Here is a 20,939-nt window from a genome sequence, read left to right on the forward strand (position 1 = left end):
TTGACTTATAATCCACATATCGCGTTAAAGCATTTTTTTCTCTATTTGCATTTAAATGTGATTTAGAATTTATTTTGTATATATCTTTTTTGTTTTTATTAAAGTTAATCGTATAATAAATAAAAATCGTAATAAATAAAAAGAAGGATATACGAAAACATAATGAGTTGTGTTATTTAAAATCTATTTACTCATTTCTAATACTCACTTTCTGTTTTTGATTACGTGTATCAAATTTTATTGTTGTTATAAATGTTTGCATAATTTTATAACGCACGGTAACTCAGTCTTTCCTAATATCGCTTTTTCATTATACTGTTTTCCATTCAATATATGGTTTTTCCGTAATACACGTACATTTATTGACTTCGGTCTATTAAAATTATTCTCGAAAAATCTCCCGAAGAGTTTTCTTAAACGTAGCTTATTTTTTTTCTTTCTCTTTCTCTTTCTTTATCTCATTCTTTCTCTTTGTCTCTCTTTTTTTCCCTTTCTTCTTTTTTTTTTCTTGTTAATTTCGAGTTTATGTGTTATTAATGCCCTATACTTAATTATGCCGGACGAAGAAATCTGTCTGGTTGCTCGATATTACACGTATCGTTCGATACACGTTTGAACACGTGTTTCCTCTTTATCCAAACTTCAAAGAAGTTAAGATACTGTAGCTATTTGACACGTCTTTGGTTCTGGCTCACTATCTTCATCGGATTCACTGACCCAAGAGGGTTGACGCTCGTGTCATATTTCTCCATCGCTGTCACCGACTCGTACTGTTGGTCCAGACACACCGTCGTCTAATACTTCTGGTACCTTTAGTAAAAATATTATTTTACAAATGATTCCTACTAAATTATTATATCTATATTTATGTGATATTAACAGTCAATACAAATTTTATTCAATCCTCGCTCTGTATTATTATCTCTTACAATAATATATATATGTATTAGTAAACAGAGATAAACTTATTCAAACTTATTCTGGCTTTTTTGTTTCATTTTTTTTTTCTTTTGAAGCCACTTACCAAAACTTCTTCGAAGCGATCATAATTTTCGGGTCTCGTGTTTAGAAGACTTTCCCCAACAGAATCTGTCCCGGAGCTTGATTGGCAGGAAATACGTCTTCCTAAAGCGCTCGAAGCAATGTGCAATAAAGATAAAATTACTAACAAGCCGGCTGAAAATAAAAGTAAAAAGTTTATTCATAATTGTATAATAAATTACATAATGTTTGGATGTAGTTCACGGTATTAGTCCGATATTTTTTAATTCGTATAAATTTAAATAAATATTTTTAGGGCTAAACTTTCGGTCGGTCTTTGCATGTCAATTTTTACATAAACTTACGAGCGGTTAAGTAGAGCATGATCAATTCTCGTTTATAAAATGAATCATTAATATAGTTATCAAGTATGATGGCGTCTGTGTTAAAATAGAAACATAAAGTTTTCTCGAAGAAATATGTTCGTTTATTCATCATGCGATATCGTGAAAAGACACATTACATTTTGTACATAGTATGTTAAATTGTGTCATTTACAAAAGAAATGTAAATGTACTTTAATAAACGTTCGATCCGTGTATATCGTAATTGATTCTTTTTTTTTCTTTTATTTTTATTTTTTATTTTAACCGAATAAAAGAGAGAAATTCAATCCGAAGCGAGAGTCAACGAGGATGCGGAAAGATTCTTATCTTAAAACTTGGATTTTAATCGCGGCTCGTGTTCTCTCGAAAACTTTTCTATTAGATTATTCACTTTTCTTATGGAAACTCCGAGACTTCGATAGCACTTTGGAGTTCATTTTCTTTTTCTTTTTTTTTTTTCGTGTTTTTAATCGATAACATTAAACAAGAAGGCAAATTATATGTCGTATTAGAAATTCCTTGTAATACAATACAAAGATACAAAGATTCTGTTAGGGTATTTGTGCTTGGCCGTGAATTTATTCACGGCATTCACGCGTCATTATTTATTAAGGGAAAGCCGGAAAAGAGATCTCATAAAGTTGCACGCATGACGCATTTAAGCATTCCGTTTGCCAACTTACCCGCGACATAGGAAAGCCCGAGTTTGTGTGGTTTCCACGCCAAAATGCAGGACAGCGGTAGATAAAACAATGCTCTTCGCCAACCCTTCGTTATCGCGAGTACGCGCGACCAGCAATACGAACAAAGGGATTCTTCATTTCTAAAAACAAAAGTCACGATTTTATCTCTTACGCTTAATTTGTTGTACGCTATCTCACTTTTTAGTCCTTTTTTTTTCACAAATCAATCGAGCAAAAGAGAGATTTTTTATCCTTCAATAACAAAAATCATATTTTGCAAAATATCTACTCAAAGAGAAAAAAGAATGAAAATAAATGCTTGCGAAGAAAACTATGTTGAAAATGTATACTCTCTTGTCGATTGGCCATTCGATTACTCATATTATATTCCAATAGTTTTAACGTAAAAAAAAGAGCACTTCGCTTCGTGAGATTTATCGCACTTGAATTAAATCGTATCTACGATGGACTTGAACTAGGGAGCGATTCTATGAATTGCAGTTATACTAGACGAAAGCCAGACGAGAGAGCAATAGAATCCTATGTTTTTTTGCCTCTTCTCTCCTCTTTTATTGATTCGGTATATACGAGACGAATAAAAAACGAAAAAGGGTTGTGTCTCGTGAAAATTTATGTCGATGAGTAAATTGAAAATATTCTATTTAGTTAAATGGAAGCAATGTGTTTCTACTTGCTTTACTTATGATTATTGTATAAAAAAAAAAAAAAAAAAAAAAAAAAAAAAAACAAGAAAAATAAAAAAAAATATTGACTTATTTTCATGTGAAATAATAAAAGAATTAAGGAAATAAGAAGATAAGCTAAAAGATTAGGAGTACCAGGGATATGGATTATCACGTCTTTCATGCCAGTCAGCATGTTTTCCCTGTCAGTCGTAACTACTTTAGTTATAAACGAGATATCGAGTGGTCGTAGCCAAGCGTTTTAATGGCTACGACAAGGGCGTAAACTTCCGAAATGCGACGTGTCGGATCGAGATAGATGGGACTAAGTCGGTCAATAAAGACCCGTCCTCGTTTCTCTTTCAACTTCTTCTTTTACCAGCAGACACACATATAAACGCTGACTAAAGACGCGCGCGCACAGGTTTCCTAGATCACCCGAATTTTCTCCTTCGCTGAGATGAGTTTGGCGAACTTTTGGATTCCAAACTGGCGTCGTTCTATCGTTGCGTGCCCCTTTCCTCTTTCTTTCTTTCTTTCTCTGTCTCTCTCTCTCTCTTCGTTTATCCTTTCACCCTTCTTTTATCCTTCTATTCGCATACCGAACTTGTTTTAGTAATACAACGAAAACTGGGCTAAACTTTTCGACTTAGTAATTGCCAGCTTACTTCGTCGACTCTTTTTTTTTCCAGAAAAACTAAACTATGAGAGGCTTTAACGAATCTCTCTAATTTACTCTTCAACCCACGGCTATCGTGGTCGTGGTGCTATCTCCGAGGTTATTCACAATAATATTAATTAACGCGAATTTCGTTTTTCTCTGGGAACCTCGAGTGCCACGATGCTGTGTAACTTTCTGCGAATCCACCTCTAATTCCTATACACGTAATTATGAAATCAAAAAAAAAAAAAAATTCACGCGAGAAAAAAGGGTGGTGAGCCAACGTAAGCCCTCATGTTTGTGAATTTTGCGAGGATAAATTTACGGATTTCTCGTAGTTCTTTATTTTGTTTTATTTTTTTTTTATTTTCCTTACTCTTTTTTCTTTTTTGTTTTTTATCGAACAATGTTATTTGATTTTCATGTTCAATGAATTATGTTTTCGTATGATTTATATCTCATTATATTGAATAAGAATAGATATTCTCTGATGCAAAATCATTTATAAGAATCTCAATTTATTTGATAAGAAAATCACAGATCTTAATAATATGATTCGAACATTTAAATGCAAAAGAAAATTCACCGAGTTCTGAGTGACCTTGTTTTTTTCGTACGATGAACTTCGTTAGTATGCAAGCAAGATATATGATAAATGATTTATTTAACATGATGAACATACCTGACACAAATCTGTACGAATAAAGTGATGGCCCAGGTGATTTCGAGAAAAAAGATCATCAGGGACGAGGCTCTGAAATAGAATTAAAAATGAAATAATCATAATTGTGTTGAGATTTTCGTAAATTAAATAGCGGGTGGATATGAAGATTATATATCTACTTCGTTTATAACGTAAAAAACGTATCGTAAACAAAAAAAGAAAATATGTTAATGAACGAAAAAAGAGTAAAAAAAAAGAAATGAGATTAATGAAAATATGAAAACAACTGGGATGGAATACGATGACAAAGATCAGAAAAGAATGACTATAACTGAATAAATAAGGAATATAAAGTAATTTAGAAACTAAAAAATATATATGTGTGTATGTGCATACATGTAAGTATAAGCATGTAATATTTTTAACAAAAATGAATGACAATTAAAACGAAATAACTCATTCGTTAAATAAAACAAAGATTTTATAAGCGTTAAGTATTAAAAAAAAAACATCTTTTTGAAGTAACGTAAAATATTTTTTTTCTATTTCTCTACTATCATGCCATCAATTTAAAAATAGAATAATCTTGATTCGTTGGATCAACAATGAAAATTTATATTAATGCAAATTACTAAATTCGCGTAATGACGGAATAACTAAATTCGCGGAAAATATCAAGTATTATTCTCAATTTTTTTCTTCTTATTCTCAAACTACATAAATAGGATAGTACATGGAGAATAAAAAATTGTCATAGACGCTGAAGTTATTTTCTTTGAAAGAATAAGGCCGCCTCTAACTGATATTAAAGAATTTCATATGTTCGTTGAGAGTACGCATAGTTATTGATAGAATACAATTAAACAAACAAACTTGTACATTTTTCTTAATGATATTGAAAGACATTGAAGATATATTTATTATTAAACTTATCTTACGTAATATGTATGTAGGGAGAAAAATAAATTATCGAGTAGTTTTTCAAATCGACTAAATATTATCGAAATGGTAATTTAATTCTTTCTTTTGCTTCTTCCGTCCTTCGTTTCCTACTGTAATAATTAAATCTTCTCTAAAATTAAATTGTGAGCAGAAAGATGAAATTACGTTTTCCGTCGTCTTCGATGGAAATCGTCGTTCATTACGCCACGTTTTATTCCTACTTCGTACTTGTTTACTAATTTTCTTTTTTTTTCCCCTTCTTTCGTTAGGTAACGAGATAAGAACGTAAAAAACACATCAAATTTAGGATTGAATCGAGTTTCTAATCTAACGTCAATATTTTTTTTCTCTGAATCTGGATAATGCGTGAATTGAATTACGGTATACGCATGTTGAATTATCCTCACGTAACGTAAAGGCCCATATTGTGTCGACGGTACGCCACATCCACTCCAACTCCGCATACAACTGAAATAAAAGGAAAAACAAAAATAAGATTTATAAAATATTATCGTTAAATAAGAAATAAAATATCTAAATAAAATTAAATTATCAAACAAAATCTTAAACGTTCTATCGCATTCTGCTTAAGTTGATAAAACTTTACGAATACGTATAATAATATAAAAAGATGAAGTACTTCCTTTCGCAGGATTAACGTTATAAATTCAACTCCAGTCGTTAACTACATTTATTATTGGCAGACACGGCTGAAAAACGTACATATGTATATAGGTAGGCTTTCTGCTTTACAACTTACAGCTCACGTATAACCAGAGATCTAATGGGTATCTATATATCTATCTTCCGTATCAGAACCCTCGAATATTTTGGCACCAAATTCACAACGTGTACCAAACGTGCCATCCCTTTAATTACTATTATAAGAGTAAAATTTAAGCATTTTTACATTCAAAATATATAAGAAGAGTCAATTTATTTAATAACAATATATATTTAAAATAACAAGAGTCAATGGCTTCATACACTTGTAATTGCAATGCGAAGACAATTTGAAAAATTCGCGGCTCTTTTTTTCACTTTAAGATGTGTTTCATTTTAAGAATGAAATATATTCATTATCATAATCTGTGGATGAGGTCATAAATTTTTCAAATGGCCCTAGTATATAACACTTACATACAAAAAATCCATTTATTTTTAATTGTTCATTTTTTGCATATTTCTATGTGAATTCCGATTTTACATATAAGTATGTTAACTAATTTAAACAATTTCAGTTTTTAATAAAGATTATTAAATTGTCTGTTGATCAGATATTTGTATATATTTAAAATATGGACATATTAATAATCATTTATCTTTATAGATTCAATAATAAGTGATAAATTTGAACGGCAATATAATTCAGGAAGATTTTAATCAAGGAAATGGGATGCAAAGTGGTTTTTGTCGTGAATAGTTTATATCTCATCGGCATTCTCATATAGTGAAAATAAATTTTCAGTTTAAGTGACGATTGCATAACAAAAGCTATTGAAATTTTATTGTTATTGCGATTACGTGGAATTAACTGAAATTTAACGTAATTTTGAAGGTAGACAATGGAGGGAAATAAAATTGAATTTGATAAAATATTTATATGTATAATTAATCGTTAGAATGTTCAATCGTACGAGATTTATTAACGTACGTTATTTAATATTGTATTTAGGCATGTATATTAAAAAAAAATCTATATGTTTGAATAAAAAATATATTTATATATTGAAACGATATATTCAACGAAATAATAATAATAATAATAATAATAATAATAATAATAATAATAATAATAATAATAATAATAATTTGATCCATTGGAGTTAACAACGATATATTTTTCGTAGATGATGATAGATCACGATAAAGTGGTACTTCATCAATGGCAATACGATGCTGATCGAAATCAACAACTTATCCTTTCAGGAGGGTGGTGTGATACGGGTAGAAAAGTTTGACGTTCGATTATCATAGTTCGTCCATGTGATAGGTGATAAGCATGATGTCAGTGCGATGCGATTATAAAATACGAATTGGAAAATACGATTGAAGTGGCGCTCGAGTGGAGCGCGCTCGATCAAATGGTACTCGAACAGAGATTGTTGGTGTCACAGACGCGTGCCGACGAAAGCTTGTTTTCATAGAATCGATCAACCTCTCGATAGGGATAGAGATGAGATATTTTATCGTATGACAAAACGAATCGAATGAAGTTTGTAAATAATAAAAAATATAGACTAGACCTTACTCCGTTTGTATCCGATGAATTTAATTATTTTCTTTCCGTGAAAATGAAATGGTTTTCTTTTTTTTATATGAAATGCTCATCTTTAAAACGAGAAAATATTCTGAATAATCTTTATTATATGTTTTTAATACTTAATTATATAATGGTTATATAATTAATCTTATAAATAATGAGTCTACTATATTTATACGTACATACATGCATAAATATATTTATATATATATATATATATACACGGGATTTCACAATAAATTTTCCATTATGAATTTCTACCTATGAATTATGAAGGCTTGGATTATCGTGCCATTGCAGAAATTTAACTATACTGCACATTTACATACTCCCTGTCGGTCTAAAGGTCGCTGAAACAATGGAGATATACGATCATATATACATAAAGCAGGTGAAGTGACGCGTCGCCCATTTCTCTATATCTACGATTTCAACGATATAATTATAGTAAATGTATAAAGTAAGAAATAATAATAGATAAGTTATTTGAAGAAATCGTAGGTTTTATTAGATTTATAATATAAGAGGACTAAAAAAGAAATGTAGAATGATGGGAAAGTATTAATAGAAAAAAAAATAAAAAGGAAGGAGGTCAAGTAAATCGATCAGAGAAATAGAAAATTATTTCATCTTTTTCACAATGCGAAGAAAACATTTAGTATTATCGACTCGAAGAAATCTTATGCGGAATTAAATATTTCAATAATTGTCGCAAATGAAAACAGTGAAGCCAAAGAAAGAGAGAGAGAGAGAGGGAGAGAGAGAGAGAGAGGGAGAGAGAGAGAGAGAGGGAGAGAGAGAGAGAGAGAGGGAGAGAGAGAGAGAGAGAGAGAGAGATGAAGCTAAGAAACAAAATGTTAAAAGAAAAATGATAGGAAATATGAAGAAGGTAGAAAAATTCTTCTGATCGTTTTTCCTCAGCTCTTTTCTTTCTCTTTTAGGGATGCAGAATACGATATTCGTTCTTTCTCTTTAATTTCTTTCTCCGTCGGTAGGACGAAGACAGATCGGTACGATTGAACTTTCATCTTCCCTTTCTCGTTTACCACCCTTCCAAAGCTTTTACTTTCTCTTCGTCGAACTTTAGCTTTCATCGTTTTTCATCTTTCTTTAGCTTTTCTTGCTCCACTTTTTCTTCATTTCCTTTTCCTTTCTCTCTTTATTTCTATACACATTTTCTCCTCTTTTCTTCGTGCCATTCGATCTTCAAGTATTTTTTCTTTGTTTTTGCAAAAGAACATGCGTCTTTTTCAAACGAAACATTTCTCAGGTTCTTGTGACTATGTGCCATGGAAAAATTGAAATTTTAAAACGTCGCACGGTTTCAATTAAAGACACGACGGTACCCTCGGATGCATCTCTGCGATGCAATTAACCACGGACACCACTTGCGCTAAGAGTATCCCTTAAAAGGACTGAAAGCACGTTATAATTAAGACGTCGTGCTACTTCTTCGTATAATTAGCTGCCACCGTCGATATATCTAAGTTGTTGAAAATCAATGCTTTAACTCTTTCGTTAGCGATCAGAATTTTTTTAAAAATTTCATTTATTTGAACAAAAAGATTTCCATGTGATTCGCATAGTGAAAAACCCTTTATCTTCTTTTCTCAGTCGAAATGGGTATGATATTTCGTTTCATTCTGTGGATACAAAAACTAAAAATTTCGCATAAAAGTAACGAATGGTCCAGATCGTATTCCATGAATCGCACGGACCAACCGAAATGAAGATAGGAATGAACTTTTTTCAAGCTTTAAAGGATTTTACGACATTTTTAACAAAAAAAGAAAGTAAAAAATAAAAAACCTATTGAAACGTTAGAAGCGCTCGACTAGTTCAAGGGTGTAATGGACGCGATAATTCCACGTTAAATTAAGCTAAATGTTTTAACGAAGAGTCTCGCTCGATATTAACGACGAGAACTAATTGCTCTTGCTCCAACAATCGTTTTAATTTGAGTCATATCTATCGAATTTTCTACTAAATTTGTCGATGACTCTAAGTAAAATATATGGCTATGTATATGAGTATATCGAATAAAAATCGTGCATTAACAAATAAAATTCAAAAAAATCATATTGACAATCTCTTCTTACTTTCTTTCTTGGAACGATAAATAGAAATCATTTCACTTTTCAGAGGCAGATGTGCCTCTCTCCCACTCAAATTCGTATGCGTCAAATGCAGTCGTACGTTTTCCTTTTACGTATTGATAGAAATTGAATTGTCAAAATTTTTCCAACGATTCGATTTATTTCGAGGTAACACAGAGATAGAAATTAGTAATTGACGGAGCAATTAATTTAATTGATACAGTACTGACCTCCGTACCTTTTATTTTACTATTGATGGAAATCTTTTTCAGACATAGATTTCTATGCAAATTGATATGGTACATTGACAAATATCATATTGCATCATGATTTTTGCGTAAAGATGAATGCTTTTGCATCTTTTCATACTAGAACTTTTGTTCTTGATTAAAATGGCCCAACATGCATTTCTGAATAGTAATATAGCATTCCCTGCCGTAGTATACGTATGAGACTGGATACAAGCTTTTTGTAGAAACGATGAAAGCTTCTGTAACCAACTCCGCTAAACTCAAGCTTCAAGTATTCTCTCATCAGCGAATGCAGCATTCCTTTAAAAAACATGGGTCCATTCTCTTGCCTTTTATTACAGTTTGTTGGATTCTGTAAATGTCGCTGTGAAGTACTATAAGTATCGACAAAATAGAACTATGATTCATCTTTTTTCCTTTTCTAGATGGATCGTACGAATTCGTTTGAAAAGAATTTTTTCTCTCGATGTCTGCTTTTTAAAGTGGCCATCGATATATTTCCAATGTTTTATGGCTACGAGAGAGATTTAATACATATTAATGTATTTAAATGCCTCTGCAATTACATTGCAATTGTAGTTAACATTAAATTATCATTTCGACGATATCATAAACGCGGAAACATGCATGTAACCTTTTATCTTTTTCAGGGTCTTTCCGTTTCCAAGAAAATACAAATACTTGTAGTAACATGAATAACTTACACATATCCATCCGATTCACACTTTTGATATGCACATCAGCTATTCCCTGCAGAGAATTTTTCTGCATCCGCTTGAATAAATCATACATATACATAAATATCATAACTCTTATATAATAACACAGAATAAAAAGATAAAATGACTTTAATTTCTCTCATATAATCAGATTAAAAGTTTATGAGTACAGAGACTTAAGTTTTTATGAATGTAAGATGTCTACAAACGACAAGTTATAAACAATAAGACGTTAGAAGTAAAGAGTACATAAAGTACCATATTTCGTCAGAGAAAAGAATAGAATACCTAAGTGTGAGAAAGACAAAGAAGAAACAAAGGCAGACGAGGTATAATGAAAGTATAAAAGCAAAACGAATAGTACGATGAGAAAGGTATACAGTTGATGAAGTGAGAAGCAAACATGTATCAAATGTATTGTTCTTTCTAACTTTGAAATGGGATCTCATGAAAAGATGGTTGCAAAAAATGGGAAGGTACTCAAAGGTCCCTTGCGAAAATACATATTTTTCAAATGTAACTGTCCCTTTATTAAATGTAAAGGTCCCTTGCGAAAATACATATTTTTCAAAAGTAACTGATCATAAAAATAATTCAAAAATATATCAAAATAAATGAAAATATTAATGGACGTGTTATATCTCCAATTGATGAATAGTACATAACTAATATATGCATATCACCAGGAACTAAGTTAATCAAATCAAGGTCCTTCCTTCTTCATAAGCCTATATATAAAAGCTGAACATTATGATATAATGTATTTTTTCTCTTTAGATGATATCGGCTTGCCGTTTAACGTAATATTCCTTCTATAAAAATTCATTAAAAATGTTAAAATTCTGGTATTTGATGTAAGTAATCTACAACTATATTTTTGTATTAAACCATTTGAAAAATAATACGATTTAAATATTTGATTCTTTTTGTAGTGCTTTCTGGGCAGTCATTTTAACGGTAATTGCTATACACCGTGACGCCTTACCTGAACATGAGGATATATCTCCTTTATCCAAGTACCATCATCATGCGAAATATCGTCGTTCTTCACACGGAAGTCATTCTTCACGCGGTCATCATTATCCTCGTGGACTAGAAAAGCTCTTCGAGGGGAAAAAAAAGGAAGAAAAAATTGTTTGTCACACCGATGAATGCAAACTAATCGGTATATAATAGCTAGACTCATTCAATATTATTTTTTTCATATCCCAATTATATTTATATTTTTATTATATTTCTTTTCTATGATGCAGCTCGAATAATAAAGGATAATATGAATCAATCGGTTGATCCTTGCGAAAATTTTTATCAATACGCATGTGGTAAGTTTGGGGAAAGTAATCTGATTCCAGCTGGCGAGAAAAGTTGGAGTTTCGTTCAGATGATGCTAACTAATCTTGAACGTCAAGTGCAAGGTAACCTTTCGAATTTATACATATACTCAATAGGTTAAATATTTATTTATTATTTGTTCACTTATTTATTATTATACAATTTTTGTTAAAAAAATTTGTATTTTTAAAGAAATTCTAGAATCAAACTCAGACACGGAAGATTTGTTGACAATTAAATTGGGAAAAAATTATTACCGAACTTGTACAGATTACAGTAAGTTAAAGAAAATCTTCTATTTTATATAGAACTATTATGTGCTTACAAATTACTTTGCTTTTGATGGAGATCTCTTTTATGGACGTTTAAAGATACGCAATATAGGACAGCATGGCTCAATGAATACCTTGCAAATTTCAGAGAGCAGAGAACGAAAGGGTCTTGAGCCTTTAGTCACAACTATGGCAAGAATTGGTGGTTGGCCGATGATAATGGAACCCGAAGAATGGGATGAAACCGAACATACCTGGCAAAAAGTTGATGATTATTACGCTATTCTAACGGGATACAATTCATTTTATAATATTGAAGTTCATATTTCGCACTTTGGAAACGAAAGTTTGATAAAGGTATGTATTATAAATAATAGCCATTACATTTAATAATTTGATAAATAAATAAGTTTAATTTCTTTAAAGTAACTTTTAAAAAATTATTTATTTTTTCTAATATTCAGATGGTATCACCGCGAATGCCTCCAGGTTCGGAAAAATTGCGAGTGAATAATGAAGAATCTAACGAGGAAGATAGTAAATCAAATGATGAAGATAGTAAATATGAGAACACAGAGGAAAGTGAAGATTACGGAAATAATAAAACCAATAAGGATAAGAATAAAGAAAAAAATTTGAATGACGAAGATAATGATAGTCGACAACAGGATAGCCAAGAGCAGGACAGTAAAAATGCAGATTCTGAAGAATTAAACAATTCAAAAGAAAATCGTAATATGACAGAAGAGTATATTAATATGATTAGCGAGATAGCGATGTCCATAGCCGAAACTCGAGGATTTAAAATTTCCGAAGATCGTATTAAGGCAGATGCTAATGACCTTGTAATATTTCAACAAAAGATAAAAGAGGTATTTTTAACTCAATTAACATTTTAATTTTTTTTTTGTAACAAATTATTTTTGGTCTTGCGTTAAAATACATTGAGTGAATTTTTTTCAAGATCGATGAGAACTCCAGGAGCAGTAGTGCAAGTATATCGATTCGTGAATTTCAAGAGTTATTTGATAATGAAATTATTACTACAGAAACTTCTAAGGTGAAATGTACTTCTATCTATTTATCTATACTATTCATTTTTCAATAAAAAATAATATATAAATCAACCGACTTTTTACAGATTAATTTCATCGATAAAATATTAACTTTGTTTGATTCTGCTAATGTTAAGATCGATGAAGATGTTAAAATTTTTATACAATCGGCAGATTTTTTTGTAGTTCTTAGTTCTTTACTCAATGAAACATCGAATCGTGTTATTAGTAAGTATGATAAGAGAAATATCCTTTGTTAAAAAATACATGCAATTCAATATAACCAATTTTATAAAATTATATTGTTACAGTCAATTACATTCATTGGCTTTACATTAGTCATTTTATGGACGCTACAACCGAAAGAATGGAAATATTACATAAATTTATGGAAACGGACGATCAATCTGATAAGAAAATTTTATCAAAACAGGATCGGTTTGTAGTATTATTTCTACGATATTATTACTTTACAATCAGCAATAATATTCATATCTTCTAACTTGAGAAAAAGAAAAGAAGAAATTATTATATAAATTAGATATAAATTTCAGGATTAAAAAATGTGTATCGGAAATAATGGATATGGATATTACAGCGTACACCTTTGTTAAAAAATATTTTCCTGATGAAATCAAAAACACGGTAAGGTTTTAATATTTGAATTAAACCAATTATCATAATATCAACAAGGATTGCCATAACGTTATTTTAATACATCACAAGGCAGAAGAAATGATCACATATATACAGGAAGAAGTGAAACGTGAAATTTCTGAATCAAAATGGTTAGATGATGATACTCGTGAATTTGCTATAGAGAAAGTTCAAAATATTAAAAAACTTGTCGGATATCCATCCTGGTATTCGAATACTACGATAATGAAAAATTATTATAAGGGAGTATGTTAAATTGTTTGATCCTATTAAAAGCATTTTATTTCTTTTTATGTCTTTTTCAATAATTTCATCGATTAATAACTTTTTTAAGCTCGTAATTGGTCCTTCCTATTTCGAAAACAGAATGAGTTTTAGCAGATACGCCATATGGAAAAATTTGCGTATGTTCAAAATGGATACGAAATATAATATGTTAGTATATATATACATTATACCCGTACATATATATTTCTATCTACATTAAAACTTATGAATTTTCATTAATTTCAGAGAAAGCTACATTACGCCTTTTATGTTGAACGCTTTATATGCACCATTTAATAATATGATGTGTAAGTTCTATAAATTAAGCTAAACACATTGAAATGTTATTAATGTACTCCGTATCTATTTTTTATAAATTAGTTGTAACAGCGGCAGATTTTCAAAATCCATTGTTTGCAATTTCAAGACCACCGTAAGTTACTGTTTGACATTATGTAAGTAGAATTATATATTTGACACAAACAAACTTTCACGTATTATAGCATAATAAATTATGGAATTATTGGAGCTGTTATGGCTCATGAAGTTAATCATGGATTCGACGATAACGGTAAGCTAGGAACAATGATCAATCCCATCTTGATTGAATCTACAGTTATAGAATACTAATAAGTCTCTATTCAAAGGACGACTTTATAACAAAAATGGTCAACGAATTCAATGGTTAGACATAATGGTTTCGGCTTATAACAAAAGAGTCGAATGCTTCGTCAATCAATATGATAATCTGGTACAAGATGAAATGCTAAAAAAAAGTGAAGATCCATTGGTGAGTTGTAAATGCAGTAATTTTTCATTTGCTCGATGTAAATAATTTATCTACTTTTTTACTTTCATATTTACAGAGTTACGGTAATAGAACTAGAAACGAAAATATAGCCGATTCGATGGGTCTCGAAGCATCCTTAGGTGCATATCGTATATATAAAAAAAAAAACAAGGACAAGTCATCGGAAGTTTTACCAGGCTTGGAAAATTTAAGCATCGAACAACTTTTCTTTTTATCTTACGCTAACGTAAGTATAAATACATATATATCAATAGATCTTAGTGACGATTCATCTTAAATTTGAAACAACATCTAAATTAAATAATTGTTTAATATATTCTCTGGTTACTGATATGATTATTTTAAGTAAGAGCATTTAAACTTAATTTACGATAAATATAGATATTTCGTTGAAATAAACGTGTATATATGAGGCAAGAAGAAAACTATCTCGAGTGAGTAACTTAAAAAAATAAAATAAAAAAATAAAAAGTCAACCGACGACAAATGTAGAGATTTATTTTATGTGCGTTAAATTGGACTTGCCAGAGATGCTGCACGTTCTTCCTTTATTCTCTTCTTTACCCTTAATACGTGGCTGGCTATGGTATCGCGACAATCGCTTCTCCGATCTTTTCCCTCTCCACTGTTGTTGTCCGTATTACGATGTGCAATAAGGGAGAAATTGTACAAGGAATGAACAGACAAGATGTTGATGCGTTCTATTTACGACGGAAGAGCGTGAATAACATTCGAACGAGCGAACGTTATTACGGGTTGTCAGATTTTAAGAATCCAATCAAATGAAAAAACATGTTCGTTTCGTTCGTACGAAGAGAGAAAATAGATTTATGTATATTTGTTTATATCCTTTCAGACTTACTGCGAAGTAGTTAGTCCAAAACAGCTGAAGGAATATAAAAAGGATGAACATAGTACAGGACAACTACGAGTACTTGGGCCTATCTCAAATTCAAAGAGTTTTGCCAAGTCTTTCAATTGCCCGGTCGGAAGCCGAATGAACCCAAAAAGAAAGTGCAACATTTGGGAGTAACTGGAAACAGTAGATGATATTTTCTTTGACTATCCTCTCGATCTAACTTATTTGATTTAATCTTGAGATGATGAGTTTTTTGTAAAATAAAATAAATAAATAAGATACGAAAACCATTTCATTCGACTTGCATTATTATATTCGAGCATCTATGGAGACAATCTAGTTTTATGTAGTCTCGTCTTTCGGGAAATAATTAGACGAAAGTAAATTATTCTATGAATTACTGCATATATCTATGTACGTAGATCGTGCGTAATTAATAACAGCTCTTAGTTACACGCTTTGATCCCTTTATGATAAAACCAAAGTGCTTTCATATAAAGGACATAGAAAGTGTCTCTTGATTATCTTGTACCTTCATACTGTAACCATCTCCGAAGTAATTACTTTTAGAATATTTTATATTTTAAGCTTTCAATGCACTTTGGACACACACGAATATTTATATGTGTCGATATAGAATTAACATCTTTTTTAATTCAAAGAAGATATATATCTTTTATATCACACGATCCTTATTAACAGAAATGTTATCGGTTAACAAAATAAAAAGAGAAAGGATTAAAATAATCAGGTCACAAAAAACGTCTTCGATTCACAAAGTATTTCTTATTTCTTAAAAGAATTTATATTTATTCAGTGGAAGATTTTAATGAATTTCGTGCGATCATGCGATTATGATTTAAAGCATTTTACTAAGAGATCTTTGTATATATATATATATATAAAGATTTTTATATATACAAACACCTTAGAATCTTTTAGAAGATAAAACCTTTTGAAATCTTTTAAAAGATGAAGACTTTTGTTAAGATATAATTACAACTCTTTCAAAACTATATCCAATTTTAATTAAATAAAAAAGACACAAATTTCGTCCTTACGAAAAATACATATCCTTTTAAATTTTAAATCACATCTTACTTCTTTTATAACCCTTGAGTCCGTTGATCGTGCACCATAGACGACGTTTATCCCTGAATTTCATCTTATCTTGCTGTAATTTTAGTATCTCGATATACGCTTTCACATTGTCCTACTCTCCTTATTGCACAAGGTCCTTATCGTGCCTTATCCTTACCTATGTACCACCTGTGGTAGGTATAACTATATGTATCTATGTACTATACTATGTCGTCTTCCACTCTTACCTAAACTAGTTCAAACAAACTGGATTCCCTACTCGCATTGTCATTCGCCTTGGTAAGTTGCCTAACACAAAGTGCAAATAAGGCAACGGATTTTCCAAAGAGGTACTTTACTTGAATCTGTACATTTATGATTTTGCATATGCATTCGAGCGATCATTTGCTTCCTACCTGATTTTCCTTAAAAATAATATAATTTAAAATTTTAATGCAAAAAAAAATAGAAAGAGAGAGAGAGAGAGAGAGAGAGAGAGAAAGAGAGAGAGGGAGAGAGAGAGAGAGAGAGAAAGAGAAAGAGGGAGAGAGAGAGAGAGAGAGAGAAAGAGAGAGAGGGAGAGAGAGAGAGAGAAACACATATTTGTCTATCCAAATCCGATTTCTTTTCTTCTATCTTATCCTTTCAAATCATTCGTCCAAACTCCAGGCTATCGTTGGAAAACTCTTTTCTTATCCGATACTGTCCGCTGAAAGTCGTTCACTACGACTAGACGGTTACAGCAAATTAGTTCTATTCGTTTTATTTGAGAAAAAAGTAGAAATCGAGGGATAAAACGACCTCACCATTTACTTTCTCTTTCTTTCTCTTTTCTCTTTTCACTACCACTTACTTCAATTGCGATATTTTAGGTTCCAATGTTTTAAATCAAATAGTTCCTTACAGTAACTGGTTTTCTTCTTAATTTTATAAATCAAAGAACAAAGAACACCGATTAATCGGCTCGTTCTTGAACGAATGAAACGTAGCTAAAAAGTTATCGCTTACTTCTTTTGTCTCATCAATTACGACATCTCAAGTTGCTCATTGTATTCGATCATCTCGATTGACCGACAAATTATCTTATTGTTAGGGAGAAATTAACATTGAATACTGAAGAAGATGTAGGTCAGAATTTTTTAACGATTATTACATGTTCGTCGAATAAATAATATAAATAATGAATAATCTTCAATATCTTTTCAACTCGTTTTTTTTTTTTAATTGAACAATATTATTTTAGTTCTTTACGATTTAGTTGTTTACCATCTAAAAACGATTATCGTATTTGTAGAACTTTCATTACTTTTAGATTTACAAATTAATCGAATCTATAATTGATTTTACTTTACATATGAACCAATCAATGAATTATTGTTATGAAGTTATATAATAATCGCGTGACAATTTTGTTCGATTATTACAATTATTTTTAGTTGAAAATTGAATCTCTTCGATATAGCGATCGGTTGAAGAATATCTACACGTGAGTCATAATTGTATTAAATTAATTGTAATAAATAAGCATTATTGATCCTGATACAATTTTCTATTTATTTTTTAATAGATAAAAACAAATAATTTATAGAAAAGTATTCAAAACGATTAAACAAATAAATAAATAATGTATATAAATAATCGATTAAAATCGACGATTGTACTGAAGCATTTAATCTGGCTATGTTTATCGAATCGCCATAGATCGTGCGGTAGTACGGTCGTTGCACAATTGGCAGCAGATTTTACTAGAAATGTAGGGCGACGTAATTCGTATCCAGAACTGATTCTCAGCAACGTAATCACATCGAGCATAGCCAAATTAGTGGTGGTTTACGCTTTAATACGAATGGCGAGCGCGCCTCGGTTCACCGGATAAATAATCACCTACTGCGTAATTACTGTCTGATTTTATGTCTCTGCGTATCACCAACAATTTACCAATTTCTAACGCACTATACTATATTGTATTAATCGATAAAATGTCAAGAGATTATTTTTGATTCTGGGTAGAACACACTGAAAATACAAATCCGTCGTATAGTAAATTTTTAACGATAAATATATAAATTTATAAATAAACTTGAAGATTATTGAATGAAGACAGTTTGTTTTAAAGTTTTTTTTTTTTTCATTTTTACAAAAAAGGATTTAATATCGCATTTTGCGAGCAACACGTTGCGTCGTGAACTATTGCATCTTAGAGCATCCGCGTGAAATCATATTTGCAAGGAACTGCAGAATCCTCAAGGAAGCCAACGTATTCCTTGCCAAACCCTTAATTGCATCTTATCGCATTCAGTTTGCTCGGAGAAAATAAATCTCACTGTTAAAAGAAAAGACTGCGACAATTTGTGAAAAGAGAAAAGAGCACGACTCTTTCTTTCCCTTCTCATTGTTACATCAAAAGAACATTATTTGTAGTCTTTTATTTGACTTTTTCACCTTATGACCTATTCCGTTTGTTCGTGAGAAAAGGTTATTCACGTTTCGAAGGTAACATTGTTATTTCAATGAATTCAACATTGTTATAGTTCGGTAATTGTGAAAAGAATCACGTCATTTTTTCAAAGATAACTCTTAAAGTTTTTTACGATTTCGCAAATGCACGAAAAAAAAGCTTCAACCCCTTCAACCCCTTCAACCCCTTGTTCCTGTAAGGTCGTTAAACTCGTCGAAATCTTGGAACGTTTACCTACTCAGAGTAAATATGCTTTCTACGATCTCACCTAGGATAGGAAGAATACTCTATGCACACATCCCCTATTCATTCACATAGAAAAGATGTTCCACGTTTGTTGACGAACCGTTCCCCAACATCTATTTAATATTAATGGATCATCATGAAGAGAGAGAAAAAAAATAGTTACTTTTAAAAGACCTTTTTAAATTTCAAGCTCGATCTATATAAAAACTTGGCAATTGATACAAGCATTATCGAACCGGTTATAAAACCTTAGACAATATAAAATGAAATATTTTAAGTACTTTAAAAAATTAATATTTTCATTATTACGAATTATATTTAATAGTTATAAAATGGCGGTAATATAATAAATGTTCTATAAATGCATAAACAAACTCGATGATGTTCATGTACGTATTTTAAATACTAAATATATATATTTTTTTAACTAACAAAAAAAAAAAATATATATATATATATATACATCTGTAATATATATATACATCTTTAATAAAGTTTTTAGTGTTACTTACCGATCGCTGTACAGACACCCACGATCCTTGTCAATGTTCCCAAATGCGTATCGGTTGATCTAACGTAAGTCGACATACCGTCTTCTGGGTTATTTTCGCTGGAATGATTCATATGGATCACCATAAAAAAAAACACGAAGGAACAATTGTTGACAACGCCAAGTTGTAATCTCTGAAAAAAGGATAGTCCTTCAAAAATTCGAACTTGTGCTATTTCTTAATTGTATCACGTACCGCCGATCCGTTACTACGTGATTCGAATCAAAACCTCACTGAAACGGAAGCCAACTATTGAAACATAAAACTCTTATATAAAGAAATAAAATTCGATGATTTTCTTATAGAAAATATTAAACAATAATAATTTGTAATATATAAAAAATATACGTGTAAAAAATAACAATTATTTACATAATTAAATGTAATATATTATTTGACTTGTAGAACGAGACCGGAAGACGCGTGGAAATAATCGTCCAATGTAAACCAATGTAGTCTAGCGGCGCGAAATATAAACGCTTGAAATAACGCGACACGTTCACTATTCGAAAGGTCGCGTACGACTGAGAGGGTAAGCTCATCCAGCAAGATTGTCACAGCATCCCTGTGCCAAAATCCACACCTGCGCACTTGATATTTACTTTTACTCAGTCTCTTTATATACGAGAACTTACATATTTTTAATTGTAAACAAATAATTGTGTTTAATTGATAATGCAATTTTCGATTAATTAGAAACAAATATGCCAATATTAATTTAAGGATAATTATTTTTTTGATAGTTTTATATACACATATGTAATTCATACAATTTTTTAATGGTATTCAAAAAGATAATCATTCAAATAAAATTTAATTTCCTTTCTTTTTTTTTTTTTTTTTTTTTTTTTATCTGATCATAGATTTCATATTTTTTAATGTATTGGAATGATACTATCGTAATTACTATTTTTCTATTTATTTTTTAAGGCACACTTTATATAACAATTTATATATGAATATCATACATTAACAGATCTCAAGGATATACACATTTACAAACAAATAAGCAATGATCATAA

At 30.6% G+C, this 20,939-nt stretch overlaps 2 protein-coding genes across 4 annotated transcripts; one reads left to right on the top strand and one right to left on the bottom strand.

The window, feature by feature from the left end:
- Positions 1–97: 97 nt before the first annotated feature.
- LOC118441406 (uncharacterized) lies at positions 98–20,430 on the bottom strand. Of its 3 annotated transcripts, none has more exons than XM_085654978.1 (8): positions 20,290–20,430; positions 20,113–20,166; positions 19,879–20,050; positions 5,408–5,468; positions 4,077–4,148; positions 2,051–2,190; positions 1,025–1,125; positions 98–810 (listed from the first exon to the last, which is right to left on the bottom strand). In XM_085654978.1, exons 3-8 carry the CDS (start codon positions 20,000–20,002, stop codon positions 739–741), a joined length of 570 nt encoding a protein of 189 aa, XP_085511104.1. In that variant the 5' UTR covers positions 20,003–20,050; positions 20,113–20,166; positions 20,290–20,430; the 3' UTR covers positions 98–738. The 3 variants fall into 3 exon arrangements, with proteins under 3 accessions (XP_085511104.1, XP_035721640.2, XP_035721649.2); XM_035865747.2 differs by having other exon boundaries at positions 1,025–1,176; XM_035865756.2 differs by having other exon boundaries at positions 1,025–1,176; positions 20,113–20,150; positions 20,290–20,420.
- LOC118441388 (neprilysin-21-like) lies at positions 11,071–15,872 on the top strand. Its single transcript, XM_035865699.2, has 18 exons — positions 11,071–11,183; positions 11,262–11,494; positions 11,583–11,744; positions 11,854–11,937; positions 12,082–12,290; positions 12,398–12,805; positions 12,898–12,993; positions 13,075–13,216; positions 13,300–13,426; positions 13,543–13,633; positions 13,715–13,891; positions 13,980–14,080; positions 14,159–14,220; positions 14,294–14,345; positions 14,416–14,483; positions 14,560–14,702; positions 14,779–14,949; positions 15,580–15,872. The coding sequence occupies exons 1-18, from the start codon at positions 11,161–11,163 to the stop codon at positions 15,754–15,756; spliced, it is 2,526 nt and encodes an 841-aa protein (XP_035721592.1). The 5' UTR covers positions 11,071–11,160; the 3' UTR covers positions 15,757–15,872.
- Positions 20,431–20,939: the final 509 nt, after the last annotated feature.

This window comes from Vespa mandarinia, chromosome 2 (assembly GCF_050613455.1).
Source record: "Vespa mandarinia isolate Hongniang chromosome 2, ASM5061345v1, whole genome shotgun sequence".
In the NCBI taxonomy this organism is placed as follows: Eukaryota; Metazoa; Arthropoda; class Insecta; order Hymenoptera; family Vespidae; genus Vespa; species Vespa mandarinia.